This window comes from Sceloporus undulatus, chromosome 1, assembly GCF_019175285.1.
Source record: "Sceloporus undulatus isolate JIND9_A2432 ecotype Alabama chromosome 1, SceUnd_v1.1, whole genome shotgun sequence".
Taxonomy (NCBI): domain Eukaryota; kingdom Metazoa; phylum Chordata; class Lepidosauria; order Squamata; family Phrynosomatidae; genus Sceloporus; species Sceloporus undulatus.
In genome coordinates this window covers 213,620,297-213,638,278 of record NC_056522.1, presented here as the reverse complement: position 1 = coordinate 213,638,278, position 17,982 = coordinate 213,620,297, and the positions used below count along the sequence as shown (strand labels likewise).

The following is a 17,982-nucleotide window of genomic DNA, read 5'->3' as shown; positions in this document are numbered from 1 at the left end:
CTCAGTGCAGGATCTCTAACTAAAGCATCCTGAGCAGAGCTACCCAGCCTTTTTTTGAAGATGTCCACAGAGGAAGACCACATCACCTCTCTGGGCAATTGGTTCCATTGCTAAACCACTCTAACTGTCAAGACGTTCCTTGTAATGTTCAACTGAAATCTATTCTCCAGTAACTTAAAACCATTAGGCCTGGTCCTGCCCTCTGGGGCAGCAGAGAATAGGCCTGTCCCCTCCTCTCTGTGACAGCCCTTGAGGTATTTAAAGAGTGCAATCATGTCACCCCTCAGTCTTCTCGCCCTCAAGCTGAATATGCCCAGTTCCTTCAACCTTTCCTCACACGTGTATGCATAAGTATGGCTTACACATATCTAGGTCCCTTTTTCTACAGGGTGCAGAGAGCTATACTCTTGCCCTTGTGCTCTGTCCCAAAAACTCTCCCCAGAACTTCAAGCCCTGGGAGGAGCTGTTACTGCACTTTCTTATGGGTGGAGAGGGAAATGGCCAGGTAATTCAGACCAGAAAGAAACCACTGATCTGAACTGGCAGGGGAATTTTAAGAGACTGCAGTCTATCCATGAGTGCACCATCATTTCTTCCCACTGAGGTGGGTCCAGCTGCTACTTCATGATCTGAATTGCTGCTGCTGCTGCCCACACCAGGGCTTGATGGCTGCCAGGGTAGGGGAAAGGATGCCGAACTATGCAGGAAGAGCTTATGAGCCAATGTAGGATCTCAACCATTATGTGCCACCAGAAAAGAAAAGAAAATACAAGAATTTAAAGCACTACTAGTATTGCTAAAAGAATCAAAAATGATAACACCAAGCTATACAATTCTGGGTAATACTAAGCAAATCCACATTTTAAAATGTAAGACTTTTTTTATGCACAGGCAATATGGAAGGCACAATAAACACAATATTGGGATTATAAAACTGGACATGCAGCCAGTACTGGATTTTTGCCCTTTGTTTCATTTCGATCCAATGTTTCCTCTAAGAGGTTCAACACGCTGTGCATGTTCAACCACCTACTCATTCTATGATTCAAACAAACCTGTAAGTAAGTCAGGTTTAGAGGTAATGACTGGCCATGATTCTAGGGAGCTTCGTGAACGAAAGCAGATTTGAACCTGGGTCTTCCTAGTCTCAGTCTGACAGTCTACCATACTGGGTCTAGAACAGAAGAGTGTGAGAAGAATATATTGCTTGATTTAGTAAAGTGAATAAGGCAAAGGGCTTGTTTCAGGCCATGATAAATGTTCCTTTCAACTGGACAGCATCTTATTTTATTTTCCATAGATAGAGGAGGAGTTTAAAAACCATTCTCCCATATCCATTTAACCCTCTGGATAGTCTAAAATGATGGCTATATTAACAACAATCAATAAATATTTGTATAACTGCAGCTGAGTGTTCTGTTCAAATATTTGCAGGGATAATTAATTGAGGGGGAAAGAGTAATTAGGCTCATCTCCCAGATGCCTACCCTTTGTATATAGCTTGCCCCTACCAACCTGACCACTTAACTTTACTTCACGTGGCATGTCTTGCTGCGTGCTTGCATGTATGTGTGTTATCTCTATTAAAGTTCATTTTGAGCTGAGATTCAAAAGATTTATGTTGCCCTTTTGCTTCCAGTATCTCCTGCAAAAATTAATGTAGAAGCAAGAATTTCCCAAATGAATCTCGTATGGTAAATATAACTTGATTTGGGACAAACACAATTGCCATAGCAGTTTCATCAGTTATATCGAAGAAGATTCCCAGCGTGGATTTTTCTAACGGAGCACATTTCATTTTCATCAAATCCATTTGAAACAGAAAGTTTTGGAGCACAGAATAGCACTGTCAGGGGCAGCAGGATTGCCAGTTTACGCATCTCACCCCTTTAAAACTTCCAGCGCTCCACAAGCCAGTGACAGAAGCAAAAGGGAGAAATGCATGTGCTGAAATATATCCTTTCACACCACTGTTAAAAGGCAAAAGGAAGCTGTTGTTCCTTATGAAGGTGAACAACTCTGCCATGTGCTGGATTACATTCCCCAGCCATTTCAGCTACATGACACTTTTAAGCATAATTAAACCAGCCAATAATAAGTTCACTCCTCATCTCAAATCGAGGCTGCAATTGCACAAATACTTCCTTGAAAATAAGCTCCAATAAACTGCCGGACAGGACTTGCTTCTAAATTAACATGCATGGGATTATTGGGCAGTTAAATGATAATCTAGAATAAAAAAGAATTGCTGAGAAAAGGAGCCTAAATCCCCTTGAAAAGAATGCCTTCTTTTGTGTAACTCTCCTATTGCAAAGTCTGTAACAATAGCTAGTTATGGTGGATGGGTAATAATGTGCCATCAGAAGGGTTTAGAATGTGTTAGTATGACATAGACTAATTAAGAAAATTGCATCCTGAAGTGTTTAAAACTGGGGGTAAATAAAGTAAAATTGCATGGCTACGTGCATAATTAGCTGTGAAATGCTTGCAAACAAGACATTTCTATTTTTAAAAAAATGCAATTGTTTAATTCCTGTAGAAATTTTTGTATGAACACCAGCATAGCTCCCTAGCAATTCATCATCATCACCACCATCATCATATCATCAGGTTACAATTCAAAGTCTCCTAACTTTAAAATAATATGAAATCAAACAAAGAAGTATCATGACTGTAAAGATGTGAGCTGAAGTAATAGCAAATGATAGAAATGAAACTGCTCCCATTTAAGAAGCATTACTGTTTTAATAGCATGGGTTGTTGGGATACTTTGAAGTTGACAGATTAAAGCTACAGTTTGGACAGGCATTGTAGGAACATCATAAACATTTAAAAATGTCACTCTGTAGATGTCCCTGACATTTCACATATTTCACCACTCAAGTCAAATTATCAAAATCAGAAACAATGCTTGAATTCAGATTTTGTTAAAGGAAAGCTAGAACACAGTTTATAGCAGCTAGATACAGAACACTCTAACACACAAACAAAATCAATTGTTTCCTCAAAAACACATCCTCTGATCAGATATGGGTCACCTGTGTGATTGCCAGGTATCTCTTATTTTAGATCCAAAAAGCTTGTCCCTTATAGATCTGGTAGGTGTCTGTTATTATAAATGATGTATTCTTTTTGAAGGCTGGAAAGCTTTTCCTTTTATATAGCCATAATATGTTGCCTCTATATATGTGTGTGTGTGTGTGTGTGTATGCACACACACACACATGGAATGAGCCAGCATAGTATAGTGCAGTGATTCTCAAACTGTGGGTCAGGACCCACAAGGGGGCCGACAAGCAAATTTACACGTGTTGAGTTAAATATTGAATTTATTTAACTACGTAAATGTGTTGTGTTTGTAACAATGTTATTTCTTTATAAAATATTAAAATATGAACACATCTGAAGTGCAAATGAAAATATACACACTGAAGAAACAAAATATTTTTATTCATATACTGCACTGAGTAAGGGGGTGCATCTGCATTGAGAGACAGTGTGACATCTGTCAAGGGGTCACAAAGGTAAAAAAGTTGTGAAAACCATTGTTTTAGTGTTTTGAGCATAGGACTTGGACTCTAGCGATCAGGATTCCATTCTTTCCTTGGCCATAGAACCCCACTGGGTGACCTTGGGCAAGTCACACACTCTCAGTTCAAGAAAATCTATGTCAGATAAGACTTGAAGGCACACAACAACAACAACAACAAAAACAACGTGTGTGTGTATGTGTGTGTGTCTGTGTGTGTGTGTGTGTGTGTAAATGACTGTGGGCCCTTCATAAAAACAGAAACATATGCATCTTGTAATTTATTAATATAGATAATATGCTAATTTTACACATGGCTAAGTTAATGGAAATTTATAGTTTCATTTGATATTTAGGTAGAACACAAACTTGTTAACAGCTGTTTCCTAGTTGTCAATCCTGCATGTCATGGATTTCAACTCTCCCTTATTGCTATTTTGAAAACCTGGCAACACCAGTTTGCAAGGGGGTAAATCCTCAGTTCTTTAGATACCTGTGCAACCAATAAATCCATTAAGCTATACAAGGCACATAGGAGTAAAAAAGAAAAAAGGCCTAAATACCCGTACCAGCCATTCCAATATGTATGCTATTAAGAGGCATACAGCTCTCTACACATAGCTGATTAGGAAAGGGCAACTCCTAAACTTGGAGCAGTATGCTGTGGGAAAAGATGCCTGTAAGATTCAATCACCCACCTTATTTTTCTAGGGCATATTTATTTATTTATTTATTTCCCGCTCTTTTCCCAGGACTGGGACACAGAGCAGCTAATATTAATAAGTTTAGTGGTTAGACTAGAAACTGAGAAACTTGAGTTCAAGTCCTCAAAACTGACCATCATATTCACCACACCAAACTTGTTGGAATACCGTGTACATCATCCCATCTTCCTTGAAGGAAAGCCAATGTTAAAAAAGAACTGAGTGAATTAAACACATTAATAATTCTGGTGCTTGCGTGCACAAGGTGAAGAATGCCATTTCAACAATATTTCAAACACACATGGATGTGCATCACAAGAAGAGCTGTACCACTCAAAAAATTGTCCAAGTAATTGTCATCAAGAACAGCTGAAACAATGTCAAGTAACATGAACAGAAAGACAAGTTTGGAAATCTTAGAAAGCTTGCATTCCAAACCAGATCATCTTTCCTGAAACATTCCAGTGTGGGTCACCATGAGCTAGTTTGTCATTCAGGATATTTTTGAATCCTTCAGGTTTCCCAGTCTTTTCTACTTAACAGAACTTGGGGAAAAACAACAGCCAACAATCAGATCTTTAAGAAGTTTCTCTCAAAACGTGGTGAGTACAAGCAACAAACACAGATGCTGCCACACATCTGAACCCCTCCCAGCTGCAAGCAACCTGAATTACAAGTGCTCTTCACTCTCTAGCTTTTTACATAGAGATAATGAGCCAGTTCAGTCCAGGCACTGTAGCAGTAAAGGAATTTAGCAGGATTGATGAAAGTGTAACAAAGAAAAAAAGAAACAGGAGAAAGCTTTACACTGTATATATTTTGCAGCACACACCACAGATTGGCATATAATTAGCAACAGTTCAAAGTAATGGGGTTAATGAAACAAAGATCACAAGATGTTTCTTGTTCTTTCATTTCTTCATTAGCCATTTCAAATATAGATTTGCTTCAATAAGCTTCTGCACTCAGATCACTTACTCTGGAGTAATCCCAACAATGTTCATGGACAGGCATCTTTGCCAAAGTAGAGGGTTGTTGTTTTTCGAAAAATGCAGATTTAAATTATCAATGTTTTGAAGACAATTATGGCACAAATATTTCTGTGTCTGAAGGGAAAATACACTTGATGAGTGATTTTTTTTTAAATGGACCATAATGTAGTCAGCCCTCCATACCCACGGATTCTGCATCCATGGATTCCATCATCCATGGCTTGAAAATATCCCCCCTCCCCCTGCAAAAATGCAAAATACAAACCTAGATCTTGCAAATTTATATAAGGTACACCATTTTACTGCACCACTGTATATAATGGAACATGCAGATCCAGAGATTTTGGTATCTATAGAGGGGTCCTGGAACCAAGCCCCAGCAGATACCTATATTTCACCGATATGTCACCTATATGTCAAGCTCAGTTCTCATACTAAATAAAGTATTTCATGATTCTTTTTGTTCCTCTAAAGTTCCTCTAGAGATTTTGTACTACAACTCCCAGAATGCTGGTTAGGGATCCTGAGATTTGTAGTACAAAAAGTGGCTTTTCCAGTTTTGGGAACAATCTCATTCAAGGAATTCCTATATTTTCTTGGATGGCAGTGCCCACTCAATATCTTCTTTTCTTAACAATAATGACTTTGAAGTTCCAACTGGGTTGCCATTTTTTTTTCTTATAGTCCTGTTTCTACATCTTGAAAAAGCAGCTGAATATAGAAAGCAAGCAGTTTTACTGAAAGGAAGATAAAGTCATTGGAAAACCTCTATCTGCTTGATTCCTATGGAGTCCGGCTACTGTTAAAGGGACATTGGAAGGAGGGGGGTAATTAGGTGACACCTATTACAACCCCACTCTATCAACATCTTCCACAGAAAGTTTACACTGAATTCAGCACGATTTACTTGGAAGTAATTGTTTCTAGGACTGCAGCCTTTGTGACTTCTACACACATTTAACTTACAAATAAGCCCAACTGAATGTAATGAGACTTGTAGCCGAGTAAACTCTCCATATCTACAGTATCTGTCATGAAAAATCTGAGCAGCTATATAAAGTAAAAAAGAAACTGTAATATGGATATAGTAATCAAATATTTAAACTCCCCATCCTTTGTGGCAGTGGTTTTGTTTTCTAGCCACATTCTCTACATGGTTCACAGGTGCATACGCCAGATGAGTATTTGTATTCATATTATGAGCCCAATGGATCAGAAATTTAATTTTTATAGCTCTTGATATGGACTATGGCTCGCAAATGTCAACAACAAGGTATTCAAAATAGGATCAATTCTTTCCCCTTTTTGGAAACAATCTCCTAAGTGTCTGAGTACTCGAGAACATGAAAGAATATTGTTGCTTTTCTGAGCTCTTTTGATATCCCTCGCTCTATGATGGAGCCATTCATGGCGGCAGAAATTTCTTTTGAAAATAAATGGCACCCCTTCAAGTGTGCTCAGATACATCATGGCTGAACCTTACTGGGTGCCTCAGTTATGACTTGAAAAGGATGCTTGATTTTTAAATTTGTTTTAGGTATCAAAATGTACTGCCTTATATCAGTCTTCCAACCTTATTCATGCACAGTAGCGACTTTATGAGTTTCTCCATGTCAACACAGGGAGGCAAGAAGTAATCAGAACAGTGAAGAAAGGTAATGAGAGCATGGAAGAGCAGAGGGCTGAGGCAATTGTTGCTGCACATCCTAACAAAACTAAGTTCACACTTTGCATGAGACAGACTGAAAAGGTTAATGTTACAGCACTTAACGGTTTCCTCACATCCCTAAGCACAGCTGTCACCACCTACTTCCACAGCAGCACTAATAGTTTCATGAGAGTCAGAAGTACTGGGGGAAATCTTAGCACACATGCCTCCTGTTCACAGGTGTGTTTACTCAAAAGTAAAACTTACTTCCAAAGAAGCATTCAGGCAGTTGCAGCATCTCAGTTCCTGCCTGCCGGCTTGTCTGCCTTTAAAATTTAAGAATTATAGGCAAACATAAATGGGGAGGGGGAATAAAAGTCTGTTATGTACACATCTGGAATTGGATGCCTCAGCCCACTGCAAGTAAACAAACTCACAAGGTTTTTTGTTTGTTTGTTTTAAACTGATTTAGATTACAGCTGAACCATTTATCTTCATCACCTCAAAACATAGATACAGGTCCCAAACTTAATGCACAATCATCATGAGACAACTAGGGTTGCTGTTCTACACACTGGTAACTTGCATATAATTGCAGTGAATTTAATTTAAGGAAACAACTGTAGAAAATTTAAGCTTTTCTCTTCTCCCACTACCAGCGCTGGTCTCAGGTTTTCCTAAAAAAAAGTACTTTTGTATACAGATAATCTTACAAAGATGCACAAAAGGAAAATTTAAACATATGTCAGAATTCCTAAGAGACTAAGAATCCTAGTCTGGCAGTTGCACAAGAAGTTGGAACATGGATCCTGCCGCAACCAGCTAACACCCTTATCCATGCAAAGCATGGGGAAAACATACTGCCATTCAACAATAAGCCATTTCTCAAACTGCATTTGCCCATTTAGAACATGAATCAGAAAGAACATCTCTTACTTTGAAGGCACTGTTAGTTTTAAAGTATGAATTTGCACATGTGAGCTCAGTTAAGTAAAACATTTGCACAAAAGCTACATAAAGATTCACCAGAATCACAAAAGAAATTATATACGGTATTGCTGTATTGAAAAAAGTACTGATGTCTTTGTGTAATCATATTTTATGGTTCTGGAGTTACAGTATGTCATTCTACGGCAACCAAAAGCATACAGTTAATTCACAGTTAACAGGCTGCTTTAAGGCAATATGCTTCAGTAATATACTCATATGACTTCTAATTGTTTAACAGAAAGAAACATGAAACACAGTAGTAGCAAGATTATTTCTGAAGTACTCTTGAAAAACCTAGTTTTACTAAAGAGAAAAAAACTGTGTTTTTACTTCAGCTCTTCAAAATAAAAACCATTTTTCACTTTAAATAAAACTTAGCCTTGAGAGAAAATGTGCTGCCATGAAGCATCTGACAGGAACCATTACTGACATTGCCAGAATAAAAAGGTGACTAGCATTGTTACTATAATGCCTTGTTGTCGGTTGCCTGCATGAAATTAGGAGGATACAGATAATATGTGGTTTGCATTAAAACAGGATGGTGTATTACAATAATTCTTCCTTTGAGTTCCACTGGTTTTTTTCCCTTACACAATTTCTATTAATAATTTCTATTGAGACCAGATTCATTCTAAGAGATTTTTATTGCCACTGAGTAATCAACAGGTATATTATATCTTTGCTATTGTACATCTAGGAAACAAAGCCTACAAGCCCTTTCAGATGTGGAGTCCCTCCTCTGACAGACTGACACATGTAATCATAATTTGTCCTTTTCAAAAGTTTAGCTTTCATAGATGAGCAAATTATCCTCACAAAATCAAACTGTTAGTATGCATTGAGCTGGCTATACCAAGGGCCATTTTTTGCCTATATCCGGCTTCCTGTTGTTATTATTTTTAAAAGACATAAGTTGCAAAGTTTTTTTCTTTTTTTAAAATTAGGCTGCTTCCATATATCCACAAGAGCATTTCACAGTCTCCCTTAAAACTTCATGTAACACACACATGTACACATAGGTATTTTTACATGTTCCAAAATGTATCTCAAAGAGGTTTTACACACTCTTTTGATTTGCAATAAGTAAATCACATGCTGCAGAGAAATGTGAACTCTGGCATGGAACTGACACCTTGAAGAAATAATAATGCTTAATGCTAGGAGCAATGGGACAATTGAAGACTCAGCAAGAAATGAGCTATATTTGAGTCAAATGGATTTTCTTCTGAGTAGGTATGGCTAGCATTACTCTTGCAATAAGAATACTCCAGACTATTCCCATCCCTGTCCTACCCCACTAACACCAGTGAGTTCCTACAAACACTCTTTCTCAGAAGTCAGGTCAGTTTTCACTTCAAGCACTTCAAGATTTTTTAAAAGTTCCAAACCCTCTGTAACCATAAACCTAATATAGAATCATGGTTTTACATGAGGTAGGAGGTGGATTTGCTACAAAATAAAATCCTATGCACATGTAAAAAGGCGTAAGCACCCTTGTAGACAGAAGGATATATTTTTGTAAATATACACATAACAATATAATAAAAAATTCCCCATATTTGATCTAACAAAACATAATTGGAAGTGGACGGGCAGAGGGAGGGTGGCACTTTGAATATACTTGCTGTGTTTTCTGTTCAAGTGAGCCTACTATCTAGATGCAAATGACTGCTATGGCATCTATCAAGTCAAAAGAACTATGTTGATTTAACAGCAGCTGTAAATAAATCAATAGGTTCAAAGTTAATAATTCTATTATTGTTGTTGTAATTATCATCGTCATGCATCATTTTGCTTGACTTGCATTATAAAAAACAATAAATTAAAGTCTGACCGGTTCACTCAAAACATTTCCATTTATTTTTACATTTGTTTACTAACGGCAAGGGCAAGGGAGAAGAGATGAGGTAGATATGACAATGAAACAGTCTTATCATGTTTACTGACAGTAAAAATGCTACATTACTTCACAAAATGCTCATGTAACAATTCTCCTCCATCAATAATCATGATGAAATTCCAATTAATTAGATAAACATTCTGTCACTAAATATATCCCTTTCTGTCCAGTTACACAATATAAAGTTTAGTTTTTATAAAGGTACATATTAATTGAGGTCAAAGAGCCTGGAATTTCCTTTTATTGGCTCTAATAACACTAGATTAGACTAGCGGATTAAAAACAACATGCAACAGAGTTTCCTACGTACAGCTATCATGCTGATTTTGTATCATTAAAATGACTCCTAAACAAGCAGATTAGCTGATTAATTGATGATTAAGACTGCGGGAAGATCAGTCATTACATCCAAATACTTCTTGCATGCACAACAGAGCTAACTAATTGACAACCGTGTGCACACAAACTGGAATGATCATTTGCCCCAAAGCAATATTTTAAAAGCACACATAAAACACATGCCCCAAAACATCTACTTCTTGTAGCATTTTTACACAAAATAAACAGTTGCATTTCTAAGCTATCAAATCCTACTGCCAAAAAACTATACATGACTGGGGTGGGGTACTGGAGGGGAGGAGAAGGAGAAAGCGAGAGAGAGAGAGAAGCTTCAACCATTAAAAATGATGAAATAAACTTTCACAATTACAAGCATGGTTAGCATCAGAACACAAACATAATTTCATTCTCACTGAAGGATGCTTACAGAATTATATTTGGGGCAACTTGCACTCAAAGATATTGGCAATCGAGATTTCATGCCAAACGTCTGCCATCAGAAAGGAGTTGGAGAAAAGTTCCTTGATGTATCAGTTTATTGATTTGGGGAGGGGTGATGGAAGGGGGGCTGTAGCTGCCATTCTTTCTATGCTCTACTATGTTTTCTGGAAGAGAACATGAAGCCATTGCTTATAGTCCTGCAGTAAACACCTTCTTGTAGGCTACCCCAATGACACACAACTCACTTCCCCCTGTCTTGCAGCTGGTTATCATAGTATAATTTGTTTTCTTGGGTGGCCGGGTGGCCAGGTGGATGGAAGGGATGATAACCAGACACAAAAGCCTTGTATAGTAACTGCGTCCTTTTAGAACCACCAAACAACACTTTATCACACTGTAATCACTCTATTAGACTTGATCATTTGCTTTCATAAAAAAGAAATCACTTAAATTCTTATTACATATTTTTGTTTGTCTCACCTAGCAAATGGCCACAAATGGTAAATAATTTCTCAGCGACAAAGTCCAAATACAATTCTGTTTCAAGAAACAGCTCCTTCCCATGTTAATAAAAAGCAGTATAATAAAGAAAACTAAGGACTTCCCTGAAGGGTCCAGCAAAACCTCCATATACAGTGCAGTTCTCTAAAGCTCACTGCACACAGCACGCTAGTTATAAAAAGGTTTTTCTGACCTGAATTGTCTGTAGCTGTGTATCCTGCCTGTGACACAACTGCTTACAGTAATAATTCCTGGTTTGTGCACTTGTCAAAGTGAAACTATAAAGAAGGATGTGTTCTTTAAAGGGGGCCTCCAGATTGGTGTAAAGCTGTGCCAGTTTCTTGCCATACGTATTAATGATGGTAAAAGAATTCCACGACAGAGAAGTTATGACAAATACCACAGAGTACAGATGTTTCCTCAGGGTCAGAATACTGAGATTCTGCTCCAGTCTAAATCTTTCAACCACTACTTGGAAAACAACTTAAAAGATGGTTTTATGTCATCCAATGTTCCAAATCAAACACATGCCTGATGATGTAACACCCGGGAAGCATAGAAATGTCTCAGCTATGAACCCTAAAAATAGCGTAGTCAGTATCCTCTGCAAATATATATATATATACACACACACACACACGCTTAACAGAGTGATGCATCTGACAGTCAACATCTGTGGCTATATGATGAATATCAATGCCTCTCTATGTGGTGCAATATAGAATCACAACAACCAAAACCAAGATCTGGGTTTGTCACTCAGAAACAGATTTTAATCAAAAAGCAAAATACCAGCTAAATCAGTCCTATTTTCTTCTACTCCTTCCCAGGAGATTTATACAATTGTTGTTATTTTTTTACTCAGGAGGAGAAAGGGGTGTCACTTCAAAAAGCAGCTTTCCCAACTTAGTTCTAACTTTTTTGCCTTTCCTTTATTTTTTGGCACTTCATTGTGACAAGTGGCTCCTTGATAGATGTTCCGCTTGATAAATGACTTCTTCAGAAGAGACACAGTAGCTTTCATTTCCTGATCTCAACATACTTTTAATTTGCACCAGCAGATCTGCCATAGTGTAACTCCCTGCTACACTCCAGCAAAATTTCAGGATTCTATCACTGACAGGCCACCTCTTTGGACAAAATAAAATAAAATCCAGCCGAAACAATGACTAGGCACATAAGCAGACAACCACCACTCCACTGTGTTTTTGCTTTATAAACTGCATGCCAAACTGATCCTACTTCTGTTTTTATTTCCTCATTTTTTTTTCTCTCCCACCCCAGAAAAATAGGCCCATTTCAAAAACTCTCTTAGCCAATGTATCCTATAAGGAAAAGGTAAGATGAGGTGGAGGCAAGGAGGAGAAGGAACACACTGGGACAGAGTGGGGGATGAAGGCCACACAATGTACAAAGCAGAGTAGCCCAGCCATGATTATTGTATATTACTACTGTTAAAATTATCATCACTACCACCACCACCATCATTCAGGAATTGAATTTAAACAGTGGCCACCATCCACGCCATCCAATTTCAGCCCTCAGCACACTATCCAATTCCCGATTTAAAATTTATAAATGTAATATCCTCATCACAAGCAGCAGGTCCAATCTGCTGTGAATATATATTACAGCTTTAACATCACAGAGGGAAATCTCCCATCTGGCAATCACATTCGCTCCAACAGCTCTAGGAAAGAAAAGGGGGGTTGGGGGAGAGAGAGAGAGAGAGAGAAAGCCATGTCTTTTCTGCTCTTGTCCCCTCCCCCTTTAAAACATGTCTCAGGGCAAATTATGTGCATCTAAAATAAACAGTCGCAAGTATTGATCGCCTCAAAGTCAACAAGTTACAAATGCAAAAAAGAAAAAAAAATTCAGTAATTCCTATTGTAACCAGCGGCTTGGGGTTACTTTGGAGATGCACAAAAAGGCACCTCCGAGCATCAGTCTAAGAGTGCACATTGGAGAAGTGTTCTCAAGCTTTACTTTGAATTCAGGTTTACACTGATCCAAAGGATCCAGGATCTCTCGGCCCCAAGACCGAGCCTCCCCCTCCCCCCTCCCTGTAGCAGCATCACCGCTGGCCATGAGTTTTTGCTCTGCCCTTAATTTGTTTCTGCCCCAGGCTATGAGGAGCCAATCTATTCCCTATCTTACCCAGTCCCAGGAAATTCCTAATTTTTGTCTGCATGTTTCTGTGCAAAACACAACTCTCCTGTTAACCATTCTCTGGGCTCCCACATCTTGGACCTGGGCAAGCTGGGGGAGAAAAATCAAAGTTGAAATCTCCCCCTGCTCCATTTCAGGAGACTCGCTGACAAACCCCTGCCCACTCCCCCACCATTAAAATAAAACAGAATTGAGTCTCTTTGCAATCGTTTTTTAAAAAGTATGTTCCAAGCACCTGATCCTTGAACTGTGGCAAGACAGCAATGACAAGCAGCCATATGGAAAAAGAGAGAGAGCGCGGAAAAACATACAGGCTATTATTAAAAGTGGAGGCTGACAAGGAAGGCTAAAAATTCTGTTTTTTTCTACTCAGGTTAAAAAATCATGTTCTTGTACCCTAAGTTAAAACCACAATGGATGGAGAAGATTATAGGAAAAAATAGCCATTATTTCTACTAGGAGATGAAAAAGGAAATATTAGCCGTGGGGGCTGACAGAGGTGTGGGCATGTTGTCCCCCTCCCCTTTTTACAATCCGTGAGTTTACTAATTTACATACTGTGCAAGTGTACACAGTCCACTGCCAGTAACATGCAACTTAAGGTTGTACATTGGAGAACAAAAGTAACACCACAATCAAAGCAGGAGTCAGAAACAAATATGATCGCGCACACTCATACACACAATGGCTTATTTATACAGTTGAAGCATTCATTGCTGACATCAAACATTTATCTCTATCTGTATCCACATGCAAAGCCTTCAGAGATTCTCATCATGCTCTTTTCAAAATTACCATCTAAAGTACAACAACAAAAAATTTAAAAGCATGGAAAGGAGAAAGAGGAAGTAGATTCCAAAGCAGACATACCATAAACACTGGTGCTACTGATCATTTCTTGCTAGCAGCACAAAAAAAGCTGAATAGGATTTTTCTTCTTCTTCTCTTTCCTCCTCCTCCTCTTCTTCGTCTTAGGAGCAGGAATTCCAAAGCTTGCTTTTCATTAAAGCCACTTTTCCTCTCAGCTATCAAATGTCACTGCCTTGAAACGTGGGCCCTTTCGTCAGGTATTCATTTAACCTATATGCATATAATTAAGTGGGAAAGCAACATCAACAAAAAGGGGGATCTCAGATCACAAGAGAAGAAAGAAAAGGGGGGGAGGAGGAGAGAGAAAAAGAGAGAGGGAGAGAAGAGCGAACACATGACCACCAATACAAGTCCACGTCAATTTCACTCACTTCCCATTGAAAATAACAAGAGCTCCAGGGAGGATAGTAATAGGATCAGTGGATTGTATATACCATTAAATTATACATCTTTCTCTCCCTTTCTAGCCAACAATACGCCCACCATGCTGGGACCCCCCCCCCTCAGGATGCTGTGCTTACATTTTACTGCATCGCCTTCCCTGACATATTCACGCCCCCCTCCTTTAACCAAGACCCTGAGATCTATTCCTAACTTTCTCCATCTTCCTCCTCTCCCTTCTTTGCACTCATTTGCTTAAAAGTTAGTGTGTACAGTGTGTGTGCGTGTGTGCGCATATACATACATACACGTACATAGGGTATGTGTGTGTTTATAGTGTGTGTGTATATATATATATATAATGAACTATATATTACATATAAACTATATATGGTATATATATACACACAATATATATATATATATATAAAGTATATATAAAGTGTGTATGTATAACATATATATACACACACATATATACACACACTATATAGAAAGCATATATACTATATAAAGTATATATAAAGTGTGTGTGCATAACATATACATAAATACATATATATATGTACACACACACACTATATAAAGTATACATAAAGTGTGTGTGTCTAACATACATATATATACACACACACTATAATATATATATATTATATAAAGTATATACATAAAGTGTGTGTATACCACATACATATACATGTATATATACTATAAAAAGCATATATAAAGTGTGTGTATATACCATATATCCATACATATACACACTATAAAGTATATATACTATATAAAGTAAATAATAATAAATTTCTTTATATCCTGCCTCTCCTTATTGAGGATTGAGGGAGGGTGGTTGTGTGTGTATATCATATATATAGAGAGTGTAAATATAAAGTGTGTGTATAACACACACACACACATATATATATATATACACTATAAAGTATATATACTATATAAAGTTTATATATATATATATATATATATATATATATAATGTGTGTGTATATACATATATATTTAAACACACTACATAAAGTATATATAAAGTTGTGTGTATACACCATATACATACATACATACACACTATATATTATATGTAAAGTGTGTGTGTGTGTGTGTGAGACACACACACAAATGTAAACACATACTTCGGTGGCCTCTTGGCCACTGCTTTGCCTGGAAGTTGAAAATACCCAAAGTCTCTTCAGTGAGAGTGGATGGCGGTGGAGGATGGAGGAAGGAAACCATCCATCCCACAGCCTTCAACTCTTTCTCTGCCTTGCTATTGTTGTTGTTTTTCAATAAATGATTATTAAAAGGGGGGAAAGGGGGGAACGAGGAGGCAAAAACACGCCAGTGTTGTGCTTTTTCCCCCCCAGCGGCTTTACTTTCCCCCCGGCGCTCAGAGGGCGAGAAATCATAAACAAACCAGGCCGGGATATGCCCTCTCTCTCTCTCTCTCTCTCTCTCCATGGCTCTCTCTGCCTCCATAGCTATGTCCCCATCGAGGGAAGAGGGAGGGAGGCCATTCCCAAGCCCGAGGGGTGCTTTCTAGTTTTTCCAAGCCACGCGCAGAAGGAAAGAGACAGGGCGGGATACGGGGTGTTTAAAAAACAGAAGAGGAGGAAAAGAAAGAAAGAAAGAAAGAAACTCATAGGCGAGCTTCACCCCCAGAGAAAGAAGGGAGAGGGAAGGAGGAAAATAATAACATCATCATAATCATAATCATAATCATAATCATATAATGCTAGTGCTAGGAAGCCAGCCAGGCGCTGGAGCAGGGGCTTACCTGGAGGTTGGTTTGGTGGCGAGAGGCGGCTGCCTCCTTTCCTCTCCTCTCTTTTGCTGGTTTTGGGGGAAGCGAGGCTTTGAAATCATTCCAAGTTTTGGGAAGAGGAGGAAGAGGAGGCGGAGAGCCGGGCTGCAGCCTCTTCTCCTGCCATGTTGGAAAAACCCCACAGCTGCGCTGCCTGGCGTGCTCCGCATGCAGGCAGCCAGGCAGCAGCAGCAGCGCAGGGCGACCCTGCGCAAGCCCCCCGAGCCAATTCAAATCACTTTCACTACCGAGGGACAGGACGGAGAGAGCGACGAGCATAGATCCACCCTTGTTCCACCCTCCCTCCTCCGCCGCCCGAAGAGAGGAGGGATGGAGAGGGAGCCGCTGGCGGGCGCCCGGTCCTCCGAGGGACAGAGCGGCATGGCTCCTCTCTTCCCCCCTCCTCAGCTGCCCGTCAGGTTACACAGCCGCCATGAGGGGCCCGAGGTAAGACACGCGCCGCCCGCCCGCCCGCCGCCCTCCTCCTCGGCGAGAAGGTCACTCTGCCCTTCTGGAGCCGAACCCTTTCTTCCCTCTCTTTCGGGAGCCCTTGTCTGGAGGACCCCATCACCCGCGGCCCCCCTCGCCCCGGTCCTCTCTCTCTCTCTCCCTCTCTAGGAGGGCCCCCTCCTCCGGGAGGACCCTCAACGCCGCGCTTTCGCAGGCTCTCCTCCCCTCCCCTCGCGCCAGGCTCCAGCGCCGCCCCGCCGCCTCTTCCCCTTCTTCAGCCAGAGGCCGCCAAGGATTTCCCCCCCCAAGGCTGACGTTGCCCCTTTTTGTGTGGGCAAAAGGGCTCCTCTGGGAGGGAGGGAGGGAGTGGCCCAGGTAAGGGCGCTGGGGGGGGGGGGGGGTGAGAGGGCGGGGGGAGCTGTGGGAAAGCGCCTGGGCAAGGCCCTGCGGCGGCGGCCTTTGGGGACTACGGGGAAACGTTTGGAGCGGATGTGGCAGGAATGGCCCATCTTTGAAGGGAAGCAAGGCCTCAAGCAACTCAGCACTAAAATGGCCTGTTCAGACAGCCAAAAAAAGTCTTCGAGTCACTTTGGGAGGGAGGTATTTCATGGGCCTGTTCATACAGCCAAAGTAAAGCCTGCCTTCGAGTCACAGTGACATAAGGGGGTTTCCAATGATGCATTGGCACGGCCATAAGAGTCCAGAACTACACACCAAAGGCCATGCCTCCCAGCCCTAAGGACTGGCAGGGCTTTTTGTGTGGCTTCCTGGAACTCTTAGGACGCCACGCAATCATTGAAACACCAGATGTCCACTGTGACTCGAAGCAGCTTTTATTTTGGCTGTCTGTAACAGGCCTTAGATACATTGGCCGTCCTAAGGGTCCAAAAGCCACACCAAAAGCTGCCACCCAATCCGAGGACTGGAGCGTGGCTGTTTGGTGGTGCTTTTGACTCTTAGGACGCTTGCAATCATTGAATACCATACCTCCCAAAGTGGACTCGAAGCGCGTTTTATTTTTGGCCTGTACTTACACCATAGTGTTTTTTCCAAGGAGGTTGTACCCGCTTTTTGAACTAACTGGAAGAAAGATGTTTGGGAGCAGAGCTTTCCTAAAATTGGTCCACTTCCTCAGGGGAAACAAGGTTCGAAGCAACTCAAGCCCTAAGAATGATATAATGAATAATAGTAAGAAATAATGGTGTTCCAAGGGATCCTGTAGCTCCTTTGAGGCTAACTGGAAGAAAGAAGT

General features: G+C 40.1%; 1 protein-coding gene across 2 annotated transcripts in view; it reads right to left on the bottom strand.

Moving 5' to 3' along the window:
* Positions 1–16,378, bottom strand: part of FIGN (fidgetin, microtubule severing factor) — a 167,437-nt gene extending 151,059 nt beyond the window's left edge. For both annotated transcript variants that reach the window (XM_042446127.1, XM_042446129.1), the window contains exons 1-2: positions 16,254–16,378; positions 14,084–14,293 (exon numbers count right to left, since the gene is read on the bottom strand). In XM_042446127.1, coding sequence (XP_042302061.1) covers positions 14,084–14,108 — 25 coding nt within the window. In that variant the 5' untranslated portion in view covers positions 14,109–14,293; positions 16,254–16,378. The remainder of the gene's footprint in view (positions 1–14,083; positions 14,294–16,253) is intronic.
* Between the last annotated feature and the right edge of the window lie 1,604 nt (positions 16,379–17,982).